We start from the raw sequence: 14,570 nt of genomic DNA on the forward strand, positions 1-14,570 counted from the left end.
TCTTGACCATATAATGAAAGGTACCACTCACGTTTCGCTGTCTGCCATATCCAATAACTCTGAAGGGCCTAAACAAGAGAAAGGGAAGATGTTCATCAGAAAGAAGCTTAAACACAATCTATAAGCATTCAATTAAAATGTCCTAGAAAGGTTAATTGAAATAGAACAACTTAGTGATAGAGATTATAAAAGAAAAGAAAAGAATAAAAGAATAAGATTCCATGGCCTGTCAGTCACCCATCTCCTGTCTCACACGGCTCATGGAATCAGAAAGCTGGTGGAAAGGGAGATTTGGAAGTTGTTATCATTTCTATAACCAAGGATCTTTCAACAAAGGTGAATAAATAAAATTAATTGGAATGGAGAACTTCAAAACAATAAAAGGGCTACTTAGAAAGCAAAGGGCTAATTGGTAGCTTTTGAGGACTATTTCTCACTCTCTAGCCATGGATAATAAGGATAGAGACCTTGATACGGTGGAAAAACTCAAAGAAATGACAGAAACCATTTAGTCCAATCTCTTGACTTCAGAAATGGTGGAAACTTCTATTTTATGAACACACCAAACTATTTTTTTAAATCACTTTTTGATTTCTTTCTTTCTACATATCCAATAAACCCCTACAAGTTTTGGCCCATGCTTTTCCCAGCAATGTGTCTCTCTCCAGGGATATCAGCTTGAGTCTGATGTCAAGCAGATGTTCAAATATTAAGTTGGATGAATGACTAAATATGCTTGGAAGGTCTTTGGAAATAGGGCACTTGTGAGTTGCTCTCTTACTTGGTGGAGGTCACTACTAAGGAATAACTTCTCATAACATAAGAAGAGGGAGAGGCTATAAGTTTCTAACAGAGAACATCACTGGCCAAAAAGATGAATAAGAGGCTATGGGATCCTCATAATCCTCCCCATTTTTCAGTCATTTTAACTCCCTTGCTTCGACTTCTGCTACTCCTTAGGAGCAGGTAAGTCTTCTCTTACAATGTCCCTTTCTCTCTGGATCTCTGTGTCTCTTTCTGCTTTTCTCTCACGCTTGCTTGCTCTGTCTCCCTTTCCCTCTTTCTCATCTTTTCTGACATACAGACTTCGTAATAGGTCTCTGCCTAGACTGTAATTCATGGACAGAAACTATTACTAAGGAAAGTATAAAGGTCGTGTATTTTCAGATTTCCAATTTTCCATACACATACCGTATCTACTCTCTCCTCCCTCGTGTTTAATGAAGTTTACAGTTTTTCCCCTGGGACTACCCTTTCTTAATTTATTGCTAAGTTTCCCTTTTCTCACATAAGCAAAACTAGTAACAGGCCAACTAACGATCATCCCTCACACTTCCCTGGCTTTAAAAGCCTGGTCCCCTACTTTCCCCTTTCATAACAGTCTTCCTTTCCTAGCAGTCTTCCAGGGCTACAGCCGACATGCTCTCCCAGAGGCTTCCTCTGAGACAGGGTTCTCTGAAAAGACAATCCCAGACAAAAGTCATCAGATTTCTTCTTTTGATTTCCCATAGTACTTTTTAGGTTCAACCTTGTATTATGTATTTGCTTCAATATGCCTGGTCTTCTTTTTTTTTTTTTTGTCGGTCGTGGGGCTTGAACTCTGGGCCTGGGCGCTGTCCCTTAGCTCTTCAGCTCAAGGCGAGCGCTCTACCACTTGAGTTACAGCACCACTTCCGGTTTTCTGGTGGTTTTATTGGAGATAGGAGTCTCACGGTCTCTACTGCCCGGGCTGGCTTTGAACCGCGATCCTCAGATCTCAGCCTCCTGAGTAGCTAGGATTACAGGCGTGAGCCACCAGCGCCCGGCATGCCTGGTCTTAAATAAATTATTCTACATCTTTCAAATGTAAGACTATCTTAAATATTTTTTGTACTTCTCAAAATTATGTTAGTAATTTAACAGAGACTTAAGTCATTTATACGTGTCTCCAGTTCTATAGTTCTAAGAGGAAATAATAAGTAAAAATCAACCACAAATGCCAATTGTTCCCCTACCTCATGCACACCTAAAGATGTTCAAAGCTGTATAGGGTGACAGTAATTAGGAGTGACCTTTTTGGAGTTGTCACACCTAGACTCAATATCCAAGCTCTACCACTTGCTAGACACTTTAGGTAGGTTCATAAGAAAATCTTAAAGGTCTTAACACAGCTAGATTTAAGGGCTCCTTGAGTCCTTTGGTTGTCACCTATGTCAAGTGGATTGGTAACAATTCTCCCACTGGATTGGGATGGGGTTGATGCATCAGTGCATGTGATGTACTTACAATGAGGCCAGGGACACCACAATCACCCCTTAGAGAGTAATAACAGCGGTTCTCTGGCATGCATCAGCTGATCCCACCAAGCCTTAACTCCACATCGGGGAAGGAAGGCCATCTTCCAGAGCTGCTTCCCTCCCACTTACACTAGAAGTCACTTGCCGACTCTGATTGGAGGTCCTGCGAACCACACACTCCAGGCCTGTTCACTTGCTGACAGAGTACCCTCAACACAATCCAGAGCACGAGGATCCTGGCACCTGAGGGGCCCTCTACCAAGTTCCCCTCAGCAAACCTTTTAGAGGTGTGAGAGGAATTCATGAGCATCATCACTCAAGACAGACTCAGGACAGACACCAGACTCAGGACAGAAAGCTATACTCCCATTGTTGTTACTACTTAGGCAACAGTGACCTTGTTGTATTTTCTTCCTTATTTGGCACTGCAATTCAGTGCTTGTTCTCAGAAGTGCTCTTCATGGTGGGTGCCTGGGGGGGTCTTTAGAGTCCAAGCCTCTCTCTGTACAGGTAGGGAGGTCCTAAAGCACTTTAATTGGGGGAAAAACAGTAATAGTCTGACGATCTAAGGGTGGCAACAAGGAACAAAAAGGATCCTGTTCCTCCCAATCGCTGACCAGAACCACTACAGCTGCAGCCACTTCAGAGGCATTCTAGCTATGCTGGGGGCATGCTGGGGCCTCTCTACATCCTCCCTTTAATCCTCTGCAGCTGACAGAGGTAAAAGACAGAGGCACACTGATACAGCAAGGTGGACAGTTTTGCTTTTAGTACATAAAGAAACTCCACGTTAGGGTTTGGGGAATGATCTGAAGTGGCTGATTCCATTAACCTCAACACGTCTTCTCTTCCATCAGACAGAAGATCACAAGATGGCACAGCATTTTGAACACTGGCAAAGCAACCAGGCAATGAAGAAGAGGGAAGAAGGGTCATCCGTTTGCTACAGATGTGGGTAGGGAGCAGCTTTCAACTGCATAGGCATTGTTCTGATCCATCCTTTTTTCAATCTGTTTGCCAAGTAAAAGCCAGAGCATTCTGATACAAAGCTTCGAGTCTCTCCTGATTTGCACTGAGCTCACCCATGCTTCAAATGCTGAGCTCTCTAGAAATCTTAGTGTAAGATTTGGGGGGAGGGTGGCCGGTGAGTCAAAAATAACTGACTAAGACTACCTATAGTCTCTTGAAAAATAAAATACAAGCCAGGTGCCTGTGGCTCACGCCTGTAATCCTAGCTACTCAGGAGTCTGAGATCTGAGGATCATGGTTCAAAGCCAGCCCGGGCAGGAAAGTCCATGAGATGCTTATCTCCAATAAACCAACAGAAAACCGGAAGTGGTGCTGTGGCTCAAGTGGTGGAGTGCTCGCCTTGAGCTGAAGAGCTCAGGGCGAGCACCCAGGCCTAGAGTTCAAGCCCCACAACCAACCAAAAAAAAGAAAAAAGAAAGAAAGAAAAAGAAAATACACAACAAATAGCATCTTTGATTTGTTAGGTTGAATTTCATTAATAAAGAAAAAAGACAAGAGAAAAAAAGAAGATGGAATGAGAAAACAATGAACTTTCAGTGAATGCCAATAAGACAGCATTTCATATTTATATATACCCCATTATACTTACCAGCCATCTCCTCTGAGGCCGTGGAAGGAATTCCAGTGAATTGTCAGTAAACAACTCACTACTGATTGTTCCTCAACTATAAAAGGGAACTTTGGGTCTCTCTCTCTCTACCAGGACTTACTAAAATGTCTGTACTCCATCTCACAATTGACCTGCACCACTAAATGACTCTGAAATATGTCTTTGAAGGGCTAATGGTGCAACTTATTCTGTGAAATCTCCACAAATCATCAGAAGCCTGCAGCTGTTATCATGGGAACCAGGTATAGGTTATAGGTATATGTAGCCATCCTGACGTCCCTTGCTAGGACTGAGGCCACAGAGGTCAGAGCCATGTTACACACATGTACAAGTGTGGGAAAGTAACTGAACTGAACCATGCCTTTAGTTTTTGCCTGTCCAATGGAGAATGTGGAAAGTCCTATGATCTCAAGGTGCTCATATGTCTAACATCCAGAACAATACACATCAGCAGGGATGATTACTATAACATTGACCAAGAAAACATATATATACACATAAGTTATATATGTATATATATTATATACATGTATTATATATTTTCTATATATTCTCTCTCTCTCTCTCTCTCTATATATACATATATATATGTATATATATATATATATATATATATTGGTCGTGGGGCCTGAACTCTGGTCCTGGGCACTGTCCCTCAGCTCTTCAGCTCCAGGCTAGCACTCTACCACTTGAGCCACAGCACCACTTCCTTTTTCTGCTTATGTGGTGCTGGGAATCGAACCCAGGGCCTCATGCATACAAGGCAAGCACTCTACTACTGAGCCACCTTCCCAGCCCTAACCAAAATATTTTTAATGAGTGAAAAAATGACATCTTGAAATCATTTTGGATCCCAGTCAATATGACAACTTCTTTTTTTTTCTAAGAAAGATCTATAATTGAAACATCGATTCAAAAACTATATGATCTTAGAAATGACTGAAAAAATTAAGGGAAATAAACAAAATCTATTCAGAAGACATAAAATTAGTATTCAGGTGAAGCCTAGGGAATGAGAAAGGAAGTAAAACTTCATAAATCTTTCAAAATGACAAAGTAAACACCAGTTCACACTCTCTAGGGCTTTTTGTTGCCCTGCCTACCCTGGCCTTCTTGATGGGACTTGATCATCCGTAGTGTATTTGTATTATCCATGTTGTATCTGCTGTAACATGCATCCACATCAATGCATCAAAATCCTCTTGCTACTCCTACGGCCTCCCCATGGCCTCCCTCACTGGGTACCCCATTTCCCATTAGTCTCCCTGACACTGCCAACAGACCATTCCAAATCCCCCCCTGCCATGGGACAAAGGCTGCACAGATGTGAGGAGGGCTAGCACTGAGAAAGCCAACAGTACTGTCATCCTGTCCCAGCAGGAAGGTAGTGGTAGTTTCTCTCTAGCACCAGAGGCAAAAAAAAGAAGGTTTAAAAAAAGAAAAGAAAGAAAGGAAAGACTGAAGGCAAAAAAAAAAAGTTGTAAGCCATTGAAATCAAAAAGGAAATGCATGAGTGGGATTTCTATCAGGAAAAACAGCAGGAGCGGGGGCAACGGGGTGGGTGTGCAGAGAATAACAACAAAGGAGCAAAATGCCCATGGTGGAAAAGGCTCAAAAAACATTCCACCAGTGTCTTGGAGGGGATAACTAGGGGAAGGGAGTGGGTAAAAATGAGGGTTGAAAGGAGTTGAAAAGGGGAACCACTCGGAGTCCCATCCAGAATCCCTGCCTCTTTAACCTCTGCCGTTTCTTTGGGATTGTTCCTTCTCTTCTTCCTTCGCTCTCTTTTCAACGCTTTACATGCTGGGATTCCAGTTTTTCACAAAGCAAAACAGCATGTTGTATGCATGAGAGGAGGACCCCAAGGGAAGATGCCTCCTGTGGCTTTTTGAGAACATGCCACAGCCAGCGTATGAGGTGTTTCAAAGGAGCTCTTTTGAGGGGGAGAAATGCATTGCTGAGGGCTGAGTCTGAGAGAGTAGCTCATGGCTCACAGCTCTTGCTCAGAAAGTATTCTCTGGATTGTAGATTGTACTCTGTGACCCCATACCTAAGGGATTTGGGGACAAAACAGAGGAGAGGAAAGATGGCTTGAGCTAAGTATCAATTCAACAGCCACAGAAAATACCAGTTATATACTTTGGAAAAGATCCACTGGCTCTTGAGAACTATCTCCTAGAGTATAGTCTTTCAGCAGCTTTTGGTTTAGCTTCTCTGAAGCCCTTAGAAAGATATGAACCACATTCAAAGTGAAAACAAAAGGAAGAATTTAAGAGATTTATACCACTCTGTCACTTGGAGTTCTGTCTTGATCTTTGGAATAGTATAAAATGTCATTTATTCATTTGATTTATATGAATTCAGAGGGATCAGACTTACCTACCGCAAATCTGATGCTTCTTTGTAAATATAATGGCATAATCTGGTATTTACTCCTAAATTCCAGCCTTCCGGTGGTCTCTTAGTAAAAGCTATATTTTGGAGGCTGGTGGAGGGGAGGGGGGAAACAGCAGCAGTCATAACCAGGGGAATTGCAAAGTTATCATCATTATTAAGTTAGGAGAAACTATTTCAATCAGCAGAAGTCCCATTAAGGAAGTGATTACAGAGTAGAGACAGTGTTATGTTTTCTATTTACTCGTTCCTGACTTTATGAACACTATAATTTAAAGGAATTTCTATAATTTAAGAGAGATGAATGAGTCTGCAAGGATAATTTTCAATTCCAAAACGCTCAGGTTAATCTAAATCGTACCAGCCACAAAAGATATTAAAAACAAACAGTTGAATTGAAGTGCTTAGCTTTTCCAGAACTACATGAATTTTGCTATAGCAGAAGATTTTTACATCTGTATTCTTGACTACACTGGTGAGCTGGATAGTAATAATAAAATTGACTATCATTGTGAAAAACAAATTTCAACATAGATTTAAATTTTCCCTTATGGAATTATAACAGTAAAGATTTAAAAAATGCTATCTACCAGAAAGTCTGTGATCCTTGGACTAAGATCTTATTTTCAAACAAAGGATGGATTTTCTCCAGTATCTCCATAGTCTTTCTCTCAGGTACCCACCGGCTAATTTAGAGATTCTGGCCAGGCAGGGAAGGTAAAAGGTATCTCCTAAGATTTTGGGAACTATTTGTTTGAGTGAAATTGACATAAAGACTGGGAATCTCAAGTATTTTTCTCACGGATATGACTACTAAATCATTTCCAAAAGGTAATCAACTTTCTGCCCTGGAAGAAAGGAGCAGCCCTTAAAAGCAAGGACAACTTACTTCCTTTGTGATCAATGGTTTGGGCACAGAGAGCTGGACTGTACAAATCTCCCTCTATAAAAGACAGTGCCGATCAATAAGAACCTCATTTTCCTATTGGGACATTAGGCTTGGACCAAAAATTTGATGCCAAAGAAAGTAGATGGATCCTGTTCTACACATGAAGTCATACACTCTAAGCCCTGTGATTTACATTAAAGGCACTTTGAGAAGTGCTGCTATTTGAGGCAGAGAAAACAGAGGGCTCAGGGAAGGGGGAAAAGCCAGGGTTTCTGCTGAGTGCAGAAAGCTTTGTTCTTGCTTTTTAGTATATGTCTTAACAATTGTATGCGATATCCTTATGATTAAAGAACATATTTTTTTCTTCTTTTTTTTGTTTTTTGCCTGTCCTGGGTTCGAACTCTGAGTCTAGATGTTGTCCCTAAGCTTTGTTTGCTCAAGAACACCGCTCTACCACTTGAGCCACAGTGCCATTTCTCACTTTTACTGAGTAGTTTATTGGAGAGTTTAAAGGACTTTCCTGCCCAGGCTAGCTTTGAACCTCAATCCTGAGATCTCAGCCTTCTGAGTAGTTAGGATTACAGGCATGAGCCACCTGGCACCTGGCTAAGAACCTGGTTTTTTATCTTGTACTCATTTCCCAAACCTAGTAATCCCACTTTACAATTTGGGAAAACAGAAAAGGAGAACTTGAAGGGATTCCAGGTAAGTCAGATGTTCAGATCGTGAGAGGACTCTCATCTGAAACTGAGTGTGCAGAATAGATGAGGATAGAGGTTAAAACATTTTCACCAATTTTTTTTTGCCACTCATTCTACCAAGGGCAGCACCTGTCTCCCCAACACTGGGGTCTGGACCATCCTGGTGACCTGTATCACCAGCAGAATGAAGTGGAGAAGATGCTCCACTTCTCTGCCTCTCTCAGGATATCTGTTCTTTAGAAACTCCAAAGCTACTATGCTGTAAAGGGGTCTGACATTAAAAACAAACAAACAAACCCGAAACCATGTGGATAAAAGCTTAGCTGTCCTGACTCTTCCAGCCATTCTATTCCCAGGCACATGAGAATCTATCTTACATACAACCTTGGTCCTAAATTGTGACCCAGTTGACACACAGAGGATTAGGGAGCAGGGAGTGAAAAGCTGTAAAAAGAGGGGGAGGGAAGGTAATTCTTGTATGGTGTGGTCAGTCACTCAGCATCTCATCTAACCCCACATAGAGTGCTGGATGCCTTCCAGTTTGCAAGAACACATTCCATCTTCTTGGGAAGAAAGGGAAACTAGGAAGATTGAGAATGATCTAGAAGATGCCAGTGAATACTCACCCCTTGAGCTTAGTGCAGTAGAAATCCTGAGTACTTTTTTTATTACTAAGGGAAAAGTAACAGGGAAGGGTGTGGCTTAATTCATGTGCTATGTTCCAATAGACCTTTGTGTGTGTGTGTGTGTGTGTGTGTGAGTGTGTGCTGGTTGGGGTAGGGTGTTAGTGTAGTATGTATTAAATAGCAGAAATTATGCTACTATTACTTTTTCAAGTCTTGCCCAACAGGATAGTTTTAACTGCAGTAGTTATAATGATCAGGAATGTAGGAAATAGAATGAGATGAACATTTATCTTATCTACCCTGGCTGGCTTCCTAGGGCAGAAGGCTTAGAGTTTAATTGGGAGGGGGAGAAATTCTAGTATTTCTTCCCTTCTCTTTCTTCCCTTCCTCTCTCCTCCCCTCCCCTCTCCTCTTTGTTTCTTCCCCTCACTCGTTCTTTCCCTCCTTCCCAGTACTGGGCCTGAACTCAGGGACTGATCACTGTCCCTTAGCTTTTTAATTCAAGGCTGCCATAGCTCAACTTCTGGCTTTTGGAAACTGGAGTTAAGAGTCTCAGGGACTTTCCTGCCTGGGGTGGCATTGAACCACAATCCTTAGATCTCAGCCTCCTGAGTGGCTTGGATTATAGCCATGAGGCATGGATACCTGACAAGAAATTCTAGAATTCCTACCCTCCTGCCTTAATAATCTTTCTTTTTCCTATACCATTCTTCCCACTGTTGTTCTGGCCAAGATTTCAAGCTAATTCTTCATGGTGAAAAGGCTCCAAAGACAAGAAAGGGGAGTCTGATATGATTGACAGTCAAATACTATACATAAATACTTCCTGTACAGATTAAATAATGGCATGAATTCAGTATGGCCATTTGATAGATTATACGTGCTTGATAAATGGCCACTGTGTTTTCTATGTGTGGCTTTGACAGGAATTTTTAAACATTGACATTCAGCTGTTTTATTTGTGCACATGATCATGTCTGCTTGAGCCTGAAATTGCTTGGAAAAGTGGCTATGCTCTATTTCTCTGTGTGTGTCGATCTAGAAAGGCACTTCCTGTTAGCCACTCTAGACATATTTGTTTAATGAAGAGGATAAGATGTATTTTCTGAGTTGCATTAAAGGAGCAACAAAAGGGGACATAAACTTTACTAATAAGATAGTTATTATCTACCGTCTAAATCTGAATATAAAGTATGCAGGCCACAGGCTTACCATTCACACACACACACACACACACACACAAAGCCTTCTAAAATCTCCCTGTACACAGATCCCAATACATGTGTCTACTTTGCTGCCCTAAAACTAGTCAAGTAGTACAGATTGTCCTTCTTCTGCCCATGGTTTTTCTGTTCTTATTATTCCCAGAAACACTGTGACCATGAGAAGTTAGATGTATTGTCCACATTTGGTGCTCATCATATGTACTTATGTTTCTCACAGACGTTTAGGGGCAGATGCTATATCATCTGCTACATTCAGAAAATGATTCAACACCAAATTAGAAACTCATTCAAAATGTTCTGGAGGTAAGTGTGGCCTGTTTGCCATACAGATAGTCACTGGTGCTGGGCACATTCAAGGAGAACAAATGCTGACTTGAGTAGCAATGATGAATGAGAACCAAAGAACAAAAAACTGAGCAAGTAAAGCCTGGTGTGGTAGAACACGCCTATAATCCCAGCACTCAGGAGGTTGAGATAGGAGGATATGGAGTTCAGGACTAGCTTGGGCCACACGTTAAACCTTGTCTCAAAACAGTAACAAAACAACAAAGGAAGAACATTAGAAGAATAAAATTGCAAAGTTTAATGTGTGGGTTATTTTGGGGGAAGGGGTGGATTCAGTTGTGCCAAAACTAAGAAAACAAAAGAAAAAATATCATACTCCTGGATTCTTAGAATAATAACCTGCACATATGAATTAGAAGCTGATCCCAAGTATTTAAATTATAAAGTACTCTATAAAATGGGGCACATTGTGCCAGGCTGGATTTGTTTGGGTCTTTTTCTGCCATTCATTAAGGCCTCCAAAAGAGCCTAAATAGACATATCAACATGAAAGCTGTTTCTATTAATTGCTTGGTTAAGATGACCCACACATGTCAGTGGTCAGGGAGAATGCTAAAAACTGGTGAGAATTTCTCCATTGTGAATTTGCTGGATAATCAACCTTGGTAAAGAAGCTGAGCCTACTCACCGTGGTCAAGGATATATTTCACAATCTCCCCGTTGCCAGTTTTAGCTGCGTAGTGAAGAAGTGAGCAGTGGTCTGGTCCCTGAATTAGTAGACTGCCTCCATTTTTATAGCTTTCCATTAGCTGGAAGAGAGACACACAGAAAGCAACTTAGGCCGAATAATGGAACAAGGAGAATGGCTACCCGGCCATAAAACACAAGAGTCATAGAGTATACCACAAATGTTTCCAGTCTCAGAAGACATGGAGAAAAGTCAAAGAAATGAAATAACATTCTTGGACTGTGTCATCACTCATATAGACAGTGGACATCGCAACTAGCCCCACAGAGCCTCTGTGGGTATTGAACGAATGGCCCAGGGAAACTGAAATGTGCTGAATTGCTTTTTTTCTTTTCTCTGCTGAGCCCTGGTCTCTGTCTCAAGGGAATGAGGGATGGGAAAAGAGAAGAAAAACATCCTGAGGTTGCCCAACACACTCTGCAGTGAGAATAATTATAACTACGAGCAGAAAGGAGCTTGTGTGTGCTCAACTAAGCTCCTTTTCTGTGTCCTTTAGTTGTTCTTTAATAAACCTAACTGCAAATACAGGAGCTGCTTCTTTTACTTCTTACACAAAAGTTTGCACATTTGCATGCATGCATGCACGCACGCGTGCGCGCACGCGCGCGCACACACACACACACACACACACACACACACACACACACACACACACACACACACACACACACACGGGGCTTTATTTGTTTTCCACATCTTCAGCCTGGCCAGGGGCCTACTAGAAATCAGACATCACACACCGAGTGAGGGTGGTGATGAACCACAGAAAGAGACTCAGAATCGCTTGGGGAATGTAGTTGTTAGTGTGTGAGATAGGACTGGAGAAGAGGAGGAACAGAGTTGGGCGTCTGAGAGTAAGGCTTGGGTAAATGAGGGTAGAATCTAAGTTCATGAGACTTTGAACACTACAGAAAGTGCAATGGAACCTTGTTCTCTGAGCTTCAGGACAAGTGGCCCACGTGTGAAGCTCTAAAATGTAGTTTGTGGACAAATAAGAATCTAATAACCCCAGAGGTCTTAAGCAAAGATGAAATGCAACTCAGTGACTGGCTTCAAAGGCCTCAGCACACAGAGGACAGAGGGACAAAGAATTACACAGAAGTGGAGAGGGGAAGACAGGAGGAAACAGGAGAAACAAAGCAGGATATGGGAAGGGAGCAGGGAAGGTGGCCGAGGAACTGGAATGGAGGCAACCCCAGAACCTGTAGGGTCTGTCAGCCTTCAGCCATGTGACAAAAGCCATTTCTCAGGATTAAAAAGAGAAGCTTGTTCTGTTCAACTACACTGCCCTGGCAAGGAGACCCCTGCCCCACCCACCCAGCTCACAAAGGATGACATTACAGACCCAGTCACACTCAGACACCTTGCTCTGCTTTTCTGTGGGGCTGTTAAACATGGTGGCTATTCATTAGCTCCTTGGCATCTTATATAGCTCAGTGATACAGGGATTGTTCTTGATAACTGGTGGGGGAGGGGCTCTTAGGATCTTTTGTTCTCTAGCAACTGCCCCACTCTACCTCTCTTTGTGTCCCTCATGTCTGTGTCTGCCTCTCCCTCTCTCTTCTCTCCTTTCTCTGTCTTTCTCCTTCTGACTGTTTTTCTATCTCTATTTGTATATCTGTCTCTCTCCCTTCTTTTTGCTGTCTCTGTGTCTCTGTGTTTCTTTCTCTCTTTGTCTCTCCTAGTCTTTCCTTCTCTCTCCCTCTCATCTATTCTTCTATATCTATATCTATATTTTTATATCTATATCTATCTTTCTATCTCTCTCTCATATACACACATGCACACACAATGCCACTTTTCTGTTTGATATATGATTTCTACACAGAAGAGACAAATAAAAGAAGATTGTGAAGATGAAACACAAAGAGGAAAAAAACTTGAGACTTAAAAGGAAAAATTATACGTAAGGAGAGAAATTGCTGAGAAATGAAATTCTCAGCTTGAACTCAGAGCCTGGGCGCTTGGTGTCTCTGAGCTTTTTTGCTCACTGCTAACACCCTGCCCCTTGAGCCACAGTTCCACAGCTTTTTGGTGGTTAATTGGAGATAAAGCATCTCATAGATTTTCCTTCCTGGGTTGTTTTTGAATCTCAATTCTCAGATCTCAGTCTTCTGAGTAGCTAGCATTATAGGCATAAGCCACCTGCACCTGGCTATCTGTTTTTTTTTTTTTTTTTTTTTTTTTTTTTACTAATTGAGCTGCCACTTCTCAGCCATTTAGGGAATGACTATTAGGTAAAATGTAAGACACCCAGTTGGACATAGTGATTTCCCATATTTCAGATAATTCTGTTAAGTATAAAAAATGTGGTGATACAATCAGGGGCCTGGGAAATTGGTAGATAGGATATAAAATGAAAAGGCATTAAATGCATAGTACTTTTCAAAATGTTCTGGCTTTGAAGCAATCCAGAGTGAAGATGGGTCTTCCTTCCTATGGAAGCAAATGTTGCTCCTTGCAGGCACAAGGAAGGAGCTGTTTCCCCACTGCTGAGAATGTGGGACTCACACGTATACCACTGAGGAGCCCTTCCTCAGAAATGATCCCTACTGACACTACCATCTAAAATGGCAAAGAGGCCATTGTCAGTGTTATGGACCTACAGATGGCAGTTGGCCAATATACTTGAGCCTTTCTCCCTAACCTGTTAGAAATGTATTACAAGTATTGATGTATCTAACATATGCAGAAAGGAAGAAAGGAAAGAAGGAAAGAAGGCAGGAAGGAAGGAAGGAAGGAAGGAAGGAAGGAAGGAAGGAAGGAAGGAAGGAAGGAAGGGAGGAAGGAAGGAAGGAAGGGAGGAAGGAAGGAAGGAAGGGAGGGAGGGGAAAGGAGGGAAGAAAAAAGGGAGGAGGATCGGGTTAAAGAAATGAGAAAAAAAGATAGTAAAGAAAAGAAGAAGAAAGCGGAAAAGGCGATACTTCTCAACATTGTTGGAAGATCTTTGGTTCTCAGTGTGCACTGACAGCTTGCTACTTGGGCTGCCGGAAAGGCACAGACTGCAGGCAGAGGAAGCCCCACTGTTACAGGGGAGCGCAATGCCAGTGGGTTTGCAGAGTTACTTGGGCAGTCATAAGCCCCCAGGCCTGAAGTTTCTATGAAACCAAGAACTTTTAGAATACTGACAGACCATATTGTTTAAGCAATATTTCTATTCCTACTATGCTTAGCTTAGTAAAATAACACAGATTAACAGGGTGGTATGCATAAAATAGCGAACATTTTAGAGTCCTTTCCATCTAACAGGATAGCCTTGACCTCTCTTCCATGTATCATTCAGTCCTTACCACAAAGCAAGGAAAGATATATTGTCGAGCTATCATCCCATTTTACAGATGAAAAAAAGCAGCTGAGGCCCAGAGAGTATTCAATCATTGCATAAAGCCTCACATTAGTGAATACCAGAGCCATCATCTGAAATCAATCATGCTGGGGCTGGATCATTTCCTGTCCTGTGAACTAAATGCACCAGCAAATATAAACACACATTGAAATGTTCAGAGTAAACCCCAGACAGTCCTTTGTGGCTTAATTATCCCCAGAGTATAAAATTATAAGAATGGGAAAATATAAGCTCTGGGCTGGAGAATGCATTTCTGGGTCAGGCCCAGGTTCTTCATACAAATGTACCATCCTAATCGCTGTCTCTTTAAATTCTTGAAATGTCAGCAAGAATGCTGAGCAGAAATGCTGGGCAGTGTGTTCACTGCATCCATGGAAGACATGGGTCCATTGTAACTAATCCAGGCAAGTCCTAATCAGGGAATTCTACTGCAATCCCTT

General features: G+C 41.8%; 1 protein-coding gene across 1 annotated transcript in view; it reads right to left on the reverse strand.

Annotated features, from left to right (window-relative positions):
• The window catches only part of Dgki (diacylglycerol kinase iota), a 434,705-nt gene that overhangs the window by 14,751 nt on the left and 405,384 nt on the right, over window positions 1–14,570 (reverse strand). The window contains 2 exon segments of the mRNA XM_069996861.1: window positions 32–68; window positions 10,725–10,845. Coding sequence (XP_069852962.1) covers window positions 32–68; window positions 10,725–10,845 — 158 coding nt within the window.

Source organism: Dipodomys merriami, unplaced genomic scaffold (assembly GCF_024711535.1).
Source record: "Dipodomys merriami isolate MVZ:Mamm:240054 unplaced genomic scaffold, mDipMer1.0.p SCAF_5, whole genome shotgun sequence".
Taxonomy (NCBI): domain Eukaryota; kingdom Metazoa; phylum Chordata; class Mammalia; order Rodentia; family Heteromyidae; genus Dipodomys; species Dipodomys merriami.